The sequence below is a fragment of the Gracilinanus agilis genome, chromosome 4 (genome assembly GCF_016433145.1).
Source record: "Gracilinanus agilis isolate LMUSP501 chromosome 4, AgileGrace, whole genome shotgun sequence".
NCBI lineage: Eukaryota > Metazoa > Chordata > Mammalia > Didelphimorphia > Didelphidae > Gracilinanus > Gracilinanus agilis.
Genome location: NC_058133.1, coordinates 396,834,604 through 396,853,194, shown reverse-complemented (window position 1 = coordinate 396,853,194; position 18,591 = coordinate 396,834,604). Strand labels below are relative to the sequence as shown.

The window sequence follows — 18,591 nt, the reverse complement described above, 5'->3', positions numbered from 1 at the left end:
AAAACAACTCTAAGGTACTAACTCACACCTAGCAGATTGGCCAATATGGCAGCAAAGGAAAGCGATAAATATTGGAGGGGATGTGCCAAAATTGGGCTGCTAATGCATTGCTGGTGGAGTTGTGAATTGATTCAACCATTCTGGGAGGCAATTTAAAATTATGCCCAAAGGGCTTTAAAAGACTGCCTTGCCTTTTGGTTCAGTCATACCATTGCTGGGTTTGTACCCTAAAGAGATAAAAAGGAAAAATGTTTGTACAAAAATATTTATAGCGTTGCTTTTTATAGTGGCAAAAAAAATGGAAAATGAGGGGGTATCCCTCGATTGGGGAATGTTTGAACAAATTGTGGTATCTGATGGTGATGGAATACTATTTTGCTGAAAGGAATGTTGAACTGGAGGATTTATTTATGAACTGGAAAGACCACCAGGAATTGATGCAGAGTGAAATGAGCAGAACTAGGAGAACATTGTACACAGAAACTGAAATATTATGGCACAATCAAATGTGAAAGAATTTTCTGAGCAGTAATGCGATGATCCAGGAAAATCCTGAGGGATTTATGAGAAAGAACACTATCCACATTGGGAGAAAGAACTGTGGGAGTAGAAACACAAGAAAAACATATGATTAATTATGTGGTTTGATGGGGATATGATTGGGGTTTTGGCTTTAAGAGATCACTCTAGTCCAAATATGAATAATATGGAAATAGGTTTTGAACAACGATACATATATAACACAGTGGAATTGCTTGTCAGCTTTTGGAGGGGTGAGGGGAGAGGGATGGGAAATAACATGAATCATGTAACCATGGAAAAATGTTCTAAATAAATAAAAATTAAAATATGTATAGTTATTAAAATCTTACATCTAAAATGGAAACTGAGGGCAATTCTGATAATTCTTTAGAGCAGTGATTCCCAAAGTGGGTGACACCGCCCCTTGGTGGGTGCTGCAGCAATCCAGGGAGATGGTGATGGCCACGGGTGCATTTGGGGGTGGTGAATAACTGTAAGGGGGCAGTGATAGTATGTGACAGGGGGTGCTAAGTAATATTTTTTTCTGGAAAGGGAGCAATAGGCCAAAAAAGTTTGGGAACCACTGCTTTAGAGCAAAATGCAACAAATGTTTATTAAGAACCTACTATGTGTAGAGCACTATATTTCATGCTGGAAGGGAAACAAGATATGGTTAGAGTCCTCAAAGAGACCAGTGAAATAGGAAGCTAGCTCATCTGCCATTAAATGTAGGGGTCAGGGACAAGTAGGGGAACAAGAACAGAGAAGAAAGAGAGGACATTTACAATGAATACGTTAGGAAAAAATAGTGAGGTAAGCAAATACTTGGAAGTAATGACACTTTCTCTCTTCTTATATACAATGTGAATCTTTCCTCTACAATCCAGTGGAATAAGCAAACCACTTAAAGTTTCCATCATATCTGGGGAACTCTTCCTTCTCCCACATGTTGCTGACTGAGGCTATTCACCTGGTCTTGGACATCCTCATCACACAATTCCAGCTGCATGATGCGTTCGAAGGGACGGAACAGTGCTTCATTGAAATGAAAATGAGCGGGCTCACTCCAATCTGTCAGAACCTCCGTGAGGATGTCATGGATGAAGGAGACTGCTTTCTGAGAAACATGCCTTTCCTTATGGCAGGCGGCCTGTTGTGGAAAAGAGTTGAGAGTAGAAGAGCATTCAGGATTTAGGTACGTCAAGTCTTTCTGAAGGGATTCTTTGCTTCTACAAGGATCATATTTAGCAGTTGACTAAAAAATTCCAAGAGAATTTTAGAAATTGGGTTGCCAATTTAAGCAATAATTTCATTTTTCAAGTATATATATATATATATATAGTTCATGAGTCATATTCCCAATTTATCAGATGTGCTAATGAAAATACTAAAGCTCAACTATTACAAGAAAAATCTGAGGAGCTGATTACTTCTGTTTTTTTTTTTTAAATTTAAACCTTTTCCTTGCTAAATTCACAATATATTCCATCATGAAGATGTTTTCTCCATAATAATGCTGTGGGACACATCAGGCACATTCCTAGACTTGTCACCAACACTTTTTAAAAAAAATGCTTAGCCCTTAGACCTAAACACAGTGCCTGGCACATGGCACAAGCTTAACAAATGCTCATTGACTTGACTTTAAAAATAGGCCTTAACTCCTCTGTGGTTTACTGTTGCCTGACAAGTCAAATCATGGTTACCCTTCATACCCACCAAACTGTTCTTGGGTGGCTGAATTAAATTCTGTAAAATACTTTCTGGCCATTTGATGAAAGATACTATGTGTGAACCACAATAAAACTGAGGAAAGACATCACAGAACAAAGCATTTCCAGGCATCCAAGAAGCAGCTAGTTAATAACCTTTATTGAGCTTTTTGCAGGGCACTACCCTAGGTATTAGAGTGAGTACAAAGTTAGTGGAAGACATAATTCTTAGTTTTAAGGAGCTTAGTGTGACAGACTAGCAAGAACATAAAGATGTTTTTACACTCAAACTGACCTGCTTTTCCCAGAGGAGGAATGGGAAATTGCCCATTTCTCTGTTTCTCATTTAATTCAATACTGGATGCTTTTTGAAGAAGGCAATGTAAAGTACCATATTGCATATCATTGTAGGGAAGAGCAACAGAGTGACAATCAATGTTTTCCCTGTCCCCTTGATAACGACACTCCAGATATCACATATGGCGTTACTTTTATGAAGTTGTGCCAATTAATTTTATGCTGTGACTTATGGAATGCTACTAGCATACAGCAATAATTATACATCAGGAAAGGCAAGGTGGAGTAGTGGTTAGAGATGTCTGTCTCATAGTCAGGAAGACTTGGGGTCAAGTCCCACATCTGACACATAGCTCTTTAAATTTCAGAGCAGTTACCTATATGCATTGGTAGGACAAAATTTCCTCTATCAATAAAATTGCAAGTCTATCCGTATCCATATATATATATATACATATACATATATCTATATATATATCTTGAATAAGTTAACTAAGACTTTTGGAATGTAATCTATAATTTTGTGTATATATGTGGATAGACCCAAGTACAAAGTAGGAATTATTCTACTACATGCTATGAAGGGACTTCTCTAATCTGTCATAATTTCCATAAGGTACTATATATACGGATACACACAAACTCACACACATAAATACCTGTCTGTCTGTCTGTCTGTCTGTCTGTCTGTCTGTCTGTCTATCTATCTATCTATCTATCTATCTGACTCTCTCTGTCTCTCTGTCTCTCTGTATCTATCTGTCTGTCTGTCTGTCTGTCTGTCTGTCCCTCTCTGTCTCTCCGTCTGTCTGTCTGTCTGTCTATCTATCTATCTTCTCTCTCTGTCTCTGTCAGTCTATCTATCTATCTATCTATCTATCTATCTATCTATCTATCTATCTTCTCTCTCTGTCTCTGTCAGTCTATCTATCTATCTATCTATCTATCTATCTATCTATCTATCTATCTCTGTCTATCCAAATACCTATTTACACACACATATATACATACACAGACACACACATGTATTTTGGACCAAATCTGTTATTCCATTAGGAGAGTTAATTCCCTCTAAAAATGAATATTTATTCTTTATGAACACATATATATGCATATATGTATATATGTGCATATGACTATAAGGTACTAAATACTATAAAATAGTTATCTCTGAATGAAATGAAATGTGTATGTGTGTACGCATACACACACACACACACACACACACACATATATATATATATATATATATACATACCCATGTATATACATACACACACATATAACTGCCCTTAAGACTTTTCTGTCCTGGAAATGCCTGGAGTTAGCCAAATTTTTCCTGCTTTCTACAAACACTCACCTCTACCAGATGAGGAGCAACAACACTCCAGCAGCGCATGAAGTGGAGGAGTGGCCTAGATTTACTCCGGACTATCCTGAGCATTGAATCTCCAAGACGAAATAGGTGGAGAGCACTTCTCCTATCTTGAGTGGATTTAACTTCTCCTATAAGAAAGGTGACAAAATGTGAAACTAGGAGCAGCCAACCCTTGGTGACATATACATATGTGTATAAATATATACATTAAAGGACAAAGCATTAACACGTTCAGAAGGACAATTGGTTCTACTTCATAGCTTTCAAATTAGCAATGTTGTTAACATTAAAAAGAAAAGATTTCTTAAAAAAGAAAAAAATGACAAAGGTTGGAGGGGAAAGTCACATTAATGCACTATTGTTGGTAAAGGTGTGAATTGGTTTACCACTGTGGAAAGCAATTTGAAACTGTGTTCCCCAAGTTACTCAACTGTGAATGTCCTTGGACACAGTGATATCACTGCTGAAGAGAACAAAGAAAGATGGAAAGGACCCACACGTGCCATAATATTCTTAGTAGTTCTTTTATTAATGGCAAAAAACTGGAACCTTAAGGGAGTGGCACATATTGGGGGAAAACAAGCTGTTATGTTAATACAATGGAATATTACTATGTCATAAGAAATGAGATAAAGAATGGTTTCAGAGTAACTTAGGAATACTTGTATGAACATTATGATGCAGAATAAAGTAAGCAGAACCAGGATAACAACATATGTATAACAACAACAAAGTTATAAAGACAAACATCTTGAAAGACTTAAGAGCCTTTATCAATGTAATGACCAGCCACTATCTCAGAAAACCCATAATGAAGGATGCTGTCCACCCTGTGACAGAGACATGATGAATTCAAGATGCAGAATGAGGCATAGATTTTTTTAAACAAACAATTGGAGAAATTGTTTTGCTTGACTAAGCATATTTCTTAAGATGGTTTTGCTTTTCTTTTTTTTTTTTCCAATTGGGTAAAAGGGAGCACGTGGGGAAAAATAAGTACTCATTAATTGTACAAAGTTAATAATTAATTAAAAATAAATAAACAAAAGTTATAAACTAATATCTAGCAGAATCAGGCCTACTAAATAGCTCACCATAAGCACACAGTCCTCCAAACCCTCAATAATAACACAGTATTGCAGAAGAATCCACTTTCTTCTGTTGGGATTTCATGAGTACTATGAAAAAGCCAATATCCTCTGTAGACTGTCAAGCAGAGTACAGCTTAATGAAAACCAGCAAATAGATCTTTGAAGAAGAAAAATGGTCACCAGCCACTTTCTTGTTTTTCTGAGATGAAATTTAATTGTGCAATAAATCTAGTGAAATTTATCTAAATAAAGTGACTAGTGATTTGTAGAGCTAGATGGTGGTCGTATGTCAAAATAGCACTGGCCGAGGCATTCAAACAGCCTGTTGTTTTTGCTTCAGCAGAATAACAGAGACATTAGATGACCCACAACTCAGCATGAATACCAATTAGCAGTGGAAATGGCAGGTTTCATCATACTCTATAGTTTCAGAACCTCTGGAGACCCTGGGAATGTGGGTAGATTCAGAAAAGGGCAGGCAAGATTTAATACTTTTTTTTTTAAAGCAAGGAAACATTGAGGTTTGATTTTTTTCATTTTCCCTGTGTTTTCTTAGTGCCACTTTAGCATTCCAAGAGGCATGCTGACATTATGTGATATGGAAGGTAGTTTATCTGAACTCTGGCCAGCATCCTATCAGTGAAAGAGAATAGAGAAATGATCTGATAGTTGCCCAAATCACCTTTCTTCTTGACAGTGGTGATGATGGTTGTATCTAAAATCTGGAACCATTTCTCAGGCAGCCCAAGTGCTGAAGAAGAGTTTATATAGGCACATAATCAGTCAAAGAAGCAAAAGATCATAGATTTAGAACTAGAAGGAATCTTAGAGGAGAAGTATAACTCCATCATTTTGTAGTTGGAGGAACTGTGGCCCAAGGACCATGATTTATTTAGGGCTACCGAGCTAGTAAGTGTATCACACAAGATTCACAACCAGGTTTTCCTGATCCCAAATTCAGTATTCTATTCTTCTCTATACCAGGGTCCTGCCTAAGCTTGCCTCTAACAACTTATTGAATCAAGTAGTGATGCAAATTTAAACCTGGGATCCCCAATTAAACTAATCAGAAAAGTCCCCCCCCCCCAGTCCTTTGCTAAATTGCAAAATGATCAGCTCTTCAGTGAGGGAAAGGGTCCTATGTTCTGCCATAGAGAGCCTGCCTAGGCAGTATTAATACAATGGTGGGAAAAAAGAAAAGGACATTATATCTTCCCTCTTCTGGAAGTAATGACTCCATCTTTTTAAACCGGCCTCCAATTCAGTAAAAAATGAGATGTCCGGCCCCCTCCCCCAAACTCGTGTTTATGTTTTGCCCTTCTCCAGTTCCCTTGCTATGCCAGCCATAAAGCAAAGCAAAATTGCATTCCTTCGCTCTCCCTAGGGAAAGAATAGATTAGTGATCCCCAGCTGCTTCCAATGCTAACTGCAGACGCAGAATAATTGATTTCTATGTTTTCTGCTTCCCTTTTTCTCTCTTTATATACACATACACACACACATATATCCATAGGGTCTGTATATACATACATACATACATGTATAAATACATATGAATATAGTCAACTTTTGGGTAGTGTGTATGTGTATAAAATTGGTGTGTATGTATGTATACAAGCCATTTACATATATACACAGTATGTGTATATATAGTTGTATATGCATATAAATAAACATAAATGTATATATATATATGTGCAGAGAGAGAGAAAATATGCTGCCCGTCTCCTGACTGAGAAGTATATACACAGTTTGTTTGTGTGTGTATATTTTAGTATGATGTAAAGTATATTTCTCTGATAGGAGGTGGGTAGCATATTCTATATATAGGTATATGCACACACACATACACATTACACACAGATATGCATCTTTGTAGAAATAGACACACATGTATAAGTACACACATACACACATGTATATATGTATACACACGGGAAATTCTATTCAGACGTTATTTGGCTTATAGGGAAGGAAATGTGTGACTAGAAAAGGAGGTGGGCTACTCATTGAGTGGAAGTAAGGAAAAATGCACAGTCTGTGTCCTACACTGGCTCCCATGTAATATTCAAAGTCCTAAAGTTGGGTTCTATGCATCCTGGATGCAATCTTGTGGAAGATTTCTAAGCCACTGACACGAGTCATAAGCAAGATGGAAATGTATGGGTAGATTGCGATCTATGGATTACCAGTGTTGATGGATTTATGAGATCCCGGATCCATTGCATAATAACAAAAAAGTATTATTATGTTTTCACAGTTCTGTTGGTTTTGAAATTTGGAATAAGGTTCCATAATACCATAGTATCCTGGCTGATCGTCCTTATGGGGAGGGGCTGAAAATTAGTTCTGTGGCACTGCTCTTCTATTTGAAAATCTGCCTCCACCTATTTCCACTTGTAAGTCCTTTGATAAGCAGCTTCTAACACCCCTTGCTGCTATTAAGGAGAATCTGGGCTTGTTAGCGACAAAGACCTGGAGTGCAGCCAAACCATTATAACAACAGCAGCCCTGCTGACTGCCCCAGCTCGAAAGAGTGTTGCGGAGGAAGGGTGCTAGGAGGATACCCAACTTGTTCCTCGTTCTTACAAGGACAGCCTGGGGAAGTGACTAGAAAGAAGACAGACATAGAGAAACACAGAAGAAGTTGAAGGCTTGCATAAAGATATGCGTTGCTAAAGGCAAAGAAAAAAGATGTCAGCATCCTTGATACTGATAAGCAACGTGGAAAGTAAAGACAGATCACATTGTAAAACATAAAAATAAAAGGTTGCTAGTGACATAGAAACACACACACACACACACACACACACACACACACACTATAGTAAGCCTTTGGCAATCAAGGAACCCTATAGGAATGAGCTGTTCTACATAAAAATCATTTACAAGCTCACTAGACATTTCCCTGGCTATTTAAATGACTACATTGAACTATAGCAGTAAATGCAGATAATGATGTCACTTAGGACTAAGGACTAAATAAGTTTTTTAAATAGAAACCCTTACATTCTGTTTTGGAGTTAATACTGTGTATTGGCTCCAAGGCAGAAGAGAGGTAAGGGCTAGGCAATTGGGGTCAAGTGACTTGCCCAGGGTCACACAGCTAGGAAGTGTCTGAGGCCAGATTTGAATGTAGGACCTCCCGTCTCTAAGCCTGGCTCTCAATCTACTGAGATACCCAGCTGCCCCAGCATACTTGATTCTTTCTTCTTTAATCCCTGACTTTCTTCTGTTCCACTCTCAGAGTGTTTTTAGCTGCTTGTTTTCCTTATTCCTGATTCTCATCTCCACTAAGTCACCTCTTTCTGCTTCTAATTTCTACTGTCTATGGCTATAGTCACAACTGCTGTGATCTTTCCCACATGCCACTCAACTCTTTTGCTCTTAACACTTCTCTCCATTCTTCTTCAACTGTTGAGTCTAATCTTCTATAGGTATCAGTCAGCTAAACTCTTCTTTCTAGTAACTCCTAGTCCATTAGATATAATCTTCAAATCTCTTAATAGCTAGGTTTGTTGTTTCTGGATTTATAGAAATTATTTCTTTCTTAAGATGGCTGGATGGCTCAGTGGATTGAGAGCCAGGCCTAGAGACAGGAGGTCCTAGGTTCAAATCCGGCCTCAGACACTTCCCAGCTGTGTGACCCTGGGCAAGTCACTTAACCCCCATTGCCTAGCCCTATAACAAAAATAAAAAAATTAATACAGAAGGATATATATAAAAGATATTAGGGTTTAAAAATTTAAAAAAAAGAATTAAAAAAAAGAAAGCTTTTACTTATTTTTTTAAAAAGACAACTTTAAGGACACCTGGGGGGTTTAGTGGATTGAGAGGCAGACTTAGAGATAGGAAATCCTGTGTTCAAATCTGGCCTCAGACACATCCTAGCTGTATGACTTTGGATAAGTCATTTAACCCCCATAGCCTAACCTTTATGCACTTCTGCCTTGGAGCCAGTACACAGTATTGATTCTAAGATGGAAGGTAAGGGCTAAAAAAAAGCCAGCTTCTAGGCTCAGAGTAGATTCAGAAGGCAGGAGATACGGAAGGTAGATTGGTAGAGAGCCAAGCTTGACTTGTAGTATGAAAACAAAAAAAAAACAAAAATCCCTAACCTGTGGGAAGGTTAAGTAGCCACCTTGAGAGATAGTCTGTCACAAATCTACACTGATTCTAAAGATGTACTTAAGATTAGCTTTAAATATGGAAGGAAACTTGGAGTTTGTTTCCCACTTCATGCAGGAATCCTTTTTACAACATTATTGTCAGATGGTCATCCCGTTACTGTTGGAACATTTCTAGTGTGCATTTTAAAATTAATATTCAGGGATTCAAGATTTTCCAACTATATACTAGTAACAAGGAGTCCACTACCATACAGAGGATCAGTTCTACTTAAGAAGTTCTCCCTCAGATTGTTTTTTTATCTGCCTCCCTATAACTTGCATCCACTGTATCTACTTTTGCCCTGGGGAAAAATACAGAATGAACCTACTTTCTCTTCTACATGACGGGCTTCAGGCATTTGAAGACAGCTATTATGAACTCTCTCTACCTTCATTTCTATTGCCCAAGTATTCTCTATGTATAAATAGAGACATATGTATTGTATAAACAAACAATACATGAACACAGAGATAACAATAACTTTCCATTTAATGGAACATAAGCTCCTTGAGAACAGGGACTCATTTTTGTATTTTTTTTCTCAGCACACAGAAAGCACCTTTTAAATGCTAGTTGAATAATGGGATTGACCAATTGCAAATGCTCTGAATAATTGTTCTGAGAATACAGTTGGATTCTTCCTGATCTAAAAACTCTCTCTTGCCTAATCCCTTTGGTAATCAATAGCTTGCATCAGAAAAAATAGCTTATTGGTATGAGGAGAGTAGGCTGAAGCACGAAAGAGATGTTTTTCCCTGATTGAATAAAGCTAACATATGAAAATGAACCCACAGCTTCTACCTGATGAAGACCATGACTTAGCAAGTAGAACCAAGTCTAGCAGCATATACATAGGTTTGCCTGGATGGTAACATTAGAAAGAAGCATAGTTTTCAAATATCAAAAGAGATCTTTCACACCCAAGGCCCAGCACAAGCACCCATACACATGAATGGCCAGGTGCCACAGGTATAACTACTTAATGGTACAGCAAAGGGAACATTTTCTTTCCTGTAGCCAAAAAGGGTTGAGATTCATTATCTCTGAGTTGTCATTGATTTCGGTGGCCTTTTGATGTCCCTGGCCCTCTATGGGTTGATAGTATCCATTTTTTAAAGGGAAAGCATTACCTGGCATTGCTAAAGAGTAATCAACGGTGTCTGTAACAGAGTGGAAAAGCTGGGATTGAGAAGCTTTTTTTAACTGGTAAAGGAAACCTGCCAAAGCCATTAAATTCAGCTTGTCAGCAGCATCTTCGAAGAGCCTAGGTGCAAAATACAGAAAAAATTAATTGGAAATACATCAGAATTTCCAGACAACAGCATTTCCCATACTCTAAACTATGGGCAAGTTAGCTCAGTTTTCTCATCTGTAAAACAGAAGTAATAATTCACTTAATTCATGGGATTGTTGAATCATATGAGATAATGTAAATATGATAATTTTTGAACCTTAAAGTGCTATATAAATGTCATATATTTTTATCATGGTGATAATGTAAAAAGATAAAGTAAAACACCATCCTTGCCTCAAGGAACTTACTACCTGTGTGACTCTAAACAAGTTATATGGACTTTCATGATCTTTTTTCTCATCCATAAAATGAAGGGCTTGGCCTAGAAGGCCTCTGAGGTCTTTTTCAGCATCTGAACTATGATACTAAGATGCTAAGATTTTTTAAGCATCTGTGCTTTCCTTTTCATTGAGAAGCAATGTTCTTCTATGAAAAAAAAATGTTGGATTTAGAGTCAGAAGGTCAGGTTTCTGATCCTAGCTCACTTCTCTGGGCCTCAGTTTCCTCACTTACAATATGACTTGATTGGATTAGATGATCTCTAAGGTCCTTTCCAGCTCTAAATCTATGATCCTATGATTCTAGAAATAAGAGAAAGATAAGTACACAAATAACCATAATACAAAGGAAGAGGTGTTATGTGGCAAATAATGTATCACATGGAGAGTTGGAGAAGCATTTTTCCAAACATGTTGCCCATGAGACTATAGAAGATAAAGCTCTTGGGTTCCATTCCAACACTTTTATTTAACTACAAAAGCAATCATTTTATTCATCTGAAAAAATCTATTGAATATCAGACATAAAAGAAAAATAATAAGGTGGCAACTTATTCTAGGACTCCATCAAATATAAAATGAGAAGAATGAGAAAAGAATACTACCAGCTTACATTTGTATAGCATGGAACAACTTAGAAGTATTTGAACTACATAGGACATTTGATCATCCACAATGGCATGAGAATATAGGCAGGATAGACATTAAGCTTATTTTAGGAATAGGAATGTGGCATGGACCTGTGATTTCACTGGTATAAGGAACTCCCTAGTGAGGAAATTCTCTCTACCAATGAGAGTTGGCATCTTTTCTGCAACATATAGGATTAGAGGATTGTCTAGAGAATTGAAAGATAATGGGATTTGCCCAGTCACACTGCCAATATTGCCAAGGGTGGATGTGAACCCATGTCTTTCTGGCTTCAAGGTTAGTTTCCTATTTACTATGCTATGCTCACCTTCATTTTAAAAGTAAGAAAATTATTGGAGGAAAAGAAAATGTTACTTTAAAAATGTAAGAAAATAGTGGCTAACAGAGGTTAAGTGATAGATGAGAGAACAGAACCAAGGGAGATTTTCTTTACCACACTCTTACCCTCTAACAATAATAACTGTCAATATTTATATAGCATCTTAAAGTTCATTAAGTCTTTTACATATATCACTTGATCCTTCCAATAATCATGTGATATAGATATTATATTATTATCCCTTTTTACAGAAGGGGAAATTGAGACTCAGAGAGATTAAGTGACTTGTTCAGAATCACACAACTATTGGGTGTCTGAGATGGGATTTGAACTCAAGTCTTCCTGACTCCAAGTCCAACACTATTTATAATGGATATCCATGGGACATACATGATGACAACTGTCATGTGGAACATTAAAATGAACTATGCAAATATTTCTTGGCATGTCCATTGTGGCAACTAGTGAATGTCTAGAAACAGCTGTTAATAAACAACATACCACAATGACTGGGACTTGAGATTATAGCTCTGTCTAATTATCTCAGTCATTTCAAATCTGTTGGAAAGGGCAGGCAAATGGCTCAGTCGATGGACAAGTAGATAGATTGCCTGGACCTTGATATTGGAATCATATTTGCTGTTTTATTTTTAATTTTATTTTGAAACTTTAGGAAAAGGGAAAGTGCCAGTTATTTTCTCTACCAGAAAATTAGAGACTTGCTGCAGAAAAATCTCGCAGAGAAGATGAAAAAGGGAATGTTCACATACCTGTCTGCCTGGGTGGAAAGGGTGAGGACAGCCTTGGCAGCACTGCTTCCACTCAAAAGGCTGCCACTCCGAAAATCAAAAGTTCGGCCCTTCCTGCCTTCTTTGATGAGCTCCTGAATGGACAGCTGCTGAATGATGGGTGTGCCACGTAGCGTGTTGTCCTGCTCAAGATTTAATTCCTGGGGCGAACACTCTGATTCATAGTCTGCCAAGACCCCTGTTGGTCCAGAGGCTTTCTGGGGTTGGCTGATAGTCACAGCAGGCTGAGTTGTTCCATCACTAAAATGGTTGTGCTCCAGGGTTGCAACATATTCACATACTCTATAGTAAGAGAAGAGGGAACCATTGAACATGGCAGTGATTGAGATTGTTTAGGGTTATAGTTGGTAACCTGGGATTAGCACCCAGTACTTGACATTTCAAATGGTAAGAACCAATAGAAAATCCATTACTTCCCTTGCTTCTCTTTCATCTCGGTCTCCTAAACTAGTCTCAATATGTTTGGACATGTGATAATCATAGGAGATGTATAGGTATATCTTTTGCCATTCTTAGTTTCTTAAATATATATAAAAGTATTGATACATTTTTGAAGCCTTTCTTTTCTTTTTTTTTCCTTATTTTAAACCCTTACCTTCCGTCTTAGAATCAATACTATGTATTGGTTCCAAGGCAGAAGAGTGGTAAGGGCTAGGCAATGGGGGTTAAATGACTTGCCCAGGGTCCCACAGCTGGGAAATGTCTGAGACCAGATTTGAACCTAGGACCTCCCATCTCTAGACCTGGCTCTCAATTCACTGAGCCACCCAGCTGCCCCCTTAAAGCCTTTCTTGATTCCCCTTAAAGCTAATGTCTTCCTCCCAAAATTATCTCCAATTTATCATGTCTTGCACGCACCTAGCTGGATGTATGATATTGCCAGACTATAAGCTCATTGAGAGCAGGGACTGATCCCCCCTTTTCCTTTATATCCCCAATCCTTAGCACTTCTCCTGGCATATAGTAGGCTCTTATTAAGTACTCGTTGACTTGCCTGGAATATTTGAAACACTGGGAAAAGTCCTAAAAACATCTTGTTCAACCTTTCATTTTTCTCTCGTGTCCTGGAACTGATTTTTTTCCAAATAAGATCTTATGACTATAAGGGTATTAAGGATTCTTGAAGTCTATCTTTCTACCTTTAGGAAAGACTAAAGACCACTGTACTGACAGAAGAATATACTCTATTGAACTCTGATGGCTCATAATGGCATGAAAGTAACTCTGGATACTGGAAGGTTATGCCAATGGTGCTCAAGTTCTGAGCAAATCCTATCAATTTAGAAAAGGCTTTGAATATAGGCCTGGCAAATACTCTGTCACCCAAACAATCACCAAAGGTTTAAGTGCCTTCTGTGAGCCAGGCACTTTGCTATATGCAAAGAGACTCATTTTCAGAAGACTGGGCTACAAAAATGGCTTTTTGACAATAACATTCCACATTAAATATCTTCAAAGGGATTACAATTAGCATCAACAAAATCAATGAAAGCAATAGATATAATATTAACAACTCCATATTAAAACTCATCCTGTAACTGAAGACTATTGTTAATCTATCCTTCAACTTTTTCATTTCGAGGTTGGTTAATTCCATTCTTTGAGCCACTCATCCACAGTCTTATTCTTTAGTCATCTAATTTTTTAATTGCTCTATTTAATTTTTAAATTCATCATGACTATCTTTAATTATAGAGGCTAAAATGGGACATGATATTCCATAAAATATTTATCTCAAATTCTGAACAGTTAAATATCTCATCATTTATAAATTTTAATGGAATAGCTCATTCTGTCTTCTTGCAGGACTTTGTTAGTATTACATAAAAATGCTAATGACTTGTGTGGGTTTATTTTATATCTTGCTACTTTATTAAAATTAGTGATAGTTTCAAAAGTTTTTAGTTGAAACTCTAGAATTTTCCAGATATGCCATCATATCATCTGCAAAAGGAGATAGTTTTATTACCTCTTTGCCCTCTCTGATACCTTCAATTTCTTTTTCTTCTCTTATTGCTATTGCTAGCATTTCTAATACTGTATTAAATAATATTAGTGATAATTGGCATTCTTGTTTCACTCCTGATTTTACTGGGGAGGCTTCTAGCTTATGCCCATTATGAATAATACTTGATGATAGTTTATGTAGATACTTTGCATAGTTGTGTCACAAAAGGAGTTTGCTAAAACTTTCATTACTTGTTATTTCAAATAATTTATTTAATATTAGAATTAGTTGATCTTTCAGTGTTTTGTATTATTTACAAATGTTACCATTCCATTTCTGCATCCTGCATTTCAATACTGTCCTTGATTAAAAAAATTATCCACACATGCAAGCACAATTGCAGGTAGAAAGAATTTTTAAAATGTGTGTCCATTGGTGTACTTGCACAGAATAATTTTCCCCTAACTTAGAAATTTGTTTTTATTCTTTAGCTATAACATACCCTTTTTTCATTATAACTTTAAGCAGAAAAGTCACAGTTTCTAAACTCAATTCTTATCTCTGTAAAATAAAATATATATGTGTATATATATACATTTAGTTGCAGCTCTCTTCTCTATCTTTCTAACCATACCTTATGGTTTGATCAATTTCTTATTATTATGATTATGATCTAAATTACATACTACTAAGTTCACAGGGCAAAAAGGGTATCATTTGAGCCATAATCCAAGGCAGGGTTGACACTCATTCAAGATGAAAAGAAAACTCTAATTCCATACCTGAATACATGTGGCCAACAGTCCTGATTGTGGCTTCCCATTTCCAGGCCCACATTGAGGATGGCATCCATGCATAAAACATGGGCTGTGTGCAGCCACACCCCCTGAACCTTCCCAATCTGCTCCAGTTTCTGTTCCACTTTTTGTTTTACTGTGCCAGAAAGACATTTATAGAAATTAACAGTTGGAGAGAGGCAAGCCAACCAGGAAAAAAAGAAAGACAGGCCATATGATGGAAAGGAAGTATAGGCATGGCAGGACAATGTATACTAGAGAGAGAGCAATGAATCTTAGAATATTAAAGCTAGAAAAGACCTCATACCAGTCGTGGCAAATCTATGGCAAGGGTGCCAAAGATGGCACACGGAGAACTCTCTGTGGGCACCTGGCCACCCTCCCTCCCCACCCCTCACCCCCAAGTTCGTTACTAGAAAGGCAGAGGGACTTGGGCAGAGCTGCTCCCCTCTCCCTCTCAGTTGTGCCTGATGACATTTTTTTACACACTCCCACCCCTCTATCCAGCAGTCCAATAGGAGTGCACAGGGGGCAAGGCGGGAGGCTCATAGGTGGCAGAGCTGGAGAGGAGCAGAGCTCTCAGGCCACTTTCCTCCCCCTCTCTACACTTGGTGAAGATGTTCCTCATTTCACCCGCCCCTCCTCCCAGCAGCCCAATGAGAGTGCTTCCTCCCTCCCCTGTGTGGGGGAAGGAGGGGTGGGACTATCCCAGTACTTGGTGGTGGGGGACAGGGCATGGCACTTGGTCTCTGGGGGAGTGGCACAACATTCAATCTGTGGGGAGGGGTGGGTGTGGGTCCTTGCACTCCAACTCTAAAAGGTTCACCATCACTGCCTCAGACTGTCTATTCTAACTCCTCATTTTGCAAGTAAGGGATAAGCAAGTATTTATCAATTGAAGAGAGAGAGAGAGAGAGAGAGAGAGAGAGAGAGAGAGAGAGAGAGAGAGAGAGAGAGAGAGAGAGCGAGCGCTAGCTTCAGTGGCTTATCCACAGCTAGATATGAATTCACAGAAAAACTGAGACTAGAACTCAGGTCTCCTAAATATCAGTCCAATAATCATTCTACTAATTTTAATGCCAGAAAGTTAGAATTTCTATGTTTAATAGATAACATTTATTTAAGGACTTGAAAGTGCTTTTTACACATTATGCATTCTTCCTTGCTAAATAATTCCATGTGGCCCAGAGCCTTTTTCTCTCAATGCCTACAGTTAATTATGTTTATCTTTAATTATGTTTTTGGGTGGTCCTAATTCCTCTCCTTTTTCCATTTGTTTCCCTTTGCATGACTAGTAAATTTTCTCTATCCTAGCATGACTCTTCCCATATTATAAAAAGTTCTAAAATAAGAAACCTCTTAGCATGCTACAAGGCAGTGATTCCCAAAGTGGGTGCTACTGCCCCCTGGTGGGTGCTGCAGTGATCCATGAGGAGCGGTGATGGCCACAGGTGCATTTATCTTTCCTATTAATTGCTATTAAAATTAAACAAAAATAATTTCCAGGGGCTAGGTAATATTTTTTCTGGAAAGGGGGTGGTAGGACAAAAAAGTTTGGGAACAACTGCTATAAGGGCTAAAGGATAGAATAAGTCCTTTGAGTACGTGTATGAAATGAAATTTGTTAGTGTTGCCCTACAGGGCCTAGACCAGTAATGGGCAAACTACTCCCTGTGGGCCAGATCCAGGTCATAGTTTGCCCATCACTGCCTTAAGCAATTCTCTAATCACTACATCTGGATGTAGGGACATAGTGATTAGGGAATTGCTTAAGGCAGTGATGGAAAAACTACAGCCTGGATCTGGCCCGTGGGGAATAGTTTGCCCATCACTAGTCTAGACAGATGCTACTAATTCCGAAGGCCTCCAATAGTTATTTTTTCCTTACACCCTAAGAAAACTTTTGAAAACATTCTTAAGGTGACTCATCTAAAGTAGAATTTTGAAATATAATTGGGACCTATTTCTCCCCATAGTTTAGTAAATCCTATCCACTCTAAAAAGGATGCTCTCTCTCTCTCTCATCCTCTCTCCCTCTCCCTCCCTCCCTCCCTCTCTCTCTCTCTCTCTCTCTCTCTCTCATCCTCTCTCCCTCTCCCTCTCCCTCTCTCTCTCATCCTCTCTCTCCCTCTCCCTCCTTCTCTCTCTCTCTCTCTCTCTCATATACACACACACATCTATTTGTGTATATATGTATGTATAATATGTTACCACTCTAGCTATATATTTATATGTACATACACATATACCATATAAAATATACATATATGCGTGTTTGTGTATATGCACACAAATGTGTGCTGATATATATGTGTACATACAAACATATTTGTGCACATACACATATATACATACATACAAATAGGCCCAGGGCATTAAAAACTTAGAGAACTAGTCTCAAGGGACAAGAAGACATGAATGTTTCCAATGTGATCTTAGACATGTCAGGTAATTTTTTTGTGCCCTAGGTAATTCTCTAAGGTTATAAGTTACAGAATGGCTGATATATGCTTTTCAGGAGGAATTTTCCTCTCTGGAGGTTCCCTGCACTAATGAAATCACAGTAGTAGACTAAGAAATATATCTATGTTCAAGGAAATATTAATAAAATACAGGTATAGCTAGCTAGCATGGCATACTGAAAAGGTCTCTAGTCAAGAGACCTGGGTTCAAATCTCTGCTATAATATTAGTTGCTTAATTGTAGATAAATCATTTCTCCTCTCAGAGTCTCAGTCTACTTGTTTGTAAAATGAAGAGAATACTATTTTTATTATTGACTTCCCAAGGATTTTGTGAAGAAAACATTTCATTAAACTTTCAAGGACTATATGAATGTGACTTCTTATGATTATTGGTCTCAATTTGTGATTTTATTGATGTGGAAAAGACTTTCCACCAATGCAGATCATCAATTCTTCTGTAACTTAAAGTCTTTGAGTTGCCCGGGGCACTGAAAGTTATGTGACTTATTCATGGTCATATGGCTTGTAAGGGTGAGATTAAGGACTTGAACTCATGTCTTCCTGACTCTCTGTGCAGTCTTTCCAACATACCATGCTGAGATATTTTTATATGCAGAAGTATAGGTATATATATATAACATTTAAGCTGTATGCATATAACAATTATATCTACACTCCCCACTAACCCACCTCTCCACTTATGACCCAGATGTTACCTTGGGTTATGGTATCACTTGGTTCTTGAACTTCCTTCTCTTCTTTTTCTTCCTGTACACAAGATGCTGCAGCCATTTGGGCTAGTGCTGATGCGCAATTAGCAGCAACACCTTAGGAGGTAAGGGATCAGTTATTTCCCAGATC

General features: G+C 37.9%; 1 protein-coding gene across 1 annotated transcript in view; it reads right to left on the bottom strand.

Moving 5' to 3' along the window:
- The window catches only part of ARFGEF3 (ARFGEF family member 3), a 215,742-nt gene that overhangs the window by 36,495 nt on the left and 160,656 nt on the right, over window positions 1-18,591 (bottom strand). Inside the window, exons 17-22 of the mRNA XM_044674613.1 lie at window positions 18,447-18,557; window positions 15,252-15,402; window positions 12,483-12,803; window positions 10,301-10,434; window positions 3,892-4,037; window positions 1,493-1,672 (exon numbers count right to left, since the gene is read on the bottom strand). Coding sequence (XP_044530548.1) covers window positions 1,493-1,672; window positions 3,892-4,037; window positions 10,301-10,434; window positions 12,483-12,803; window positions 15,252-15,402; window positions 18,447-18,557 — 1,043 coding nt within the window. The remainder of the gene's footprint in view (window positions 1-1,492; window positions 1,673-3,891; window positions 4,038-10,300; window positions 10,435-12,482; window positions 12,804-15,251; window positions 15,403-18,446; window positions 18,558-18,591) is intronic.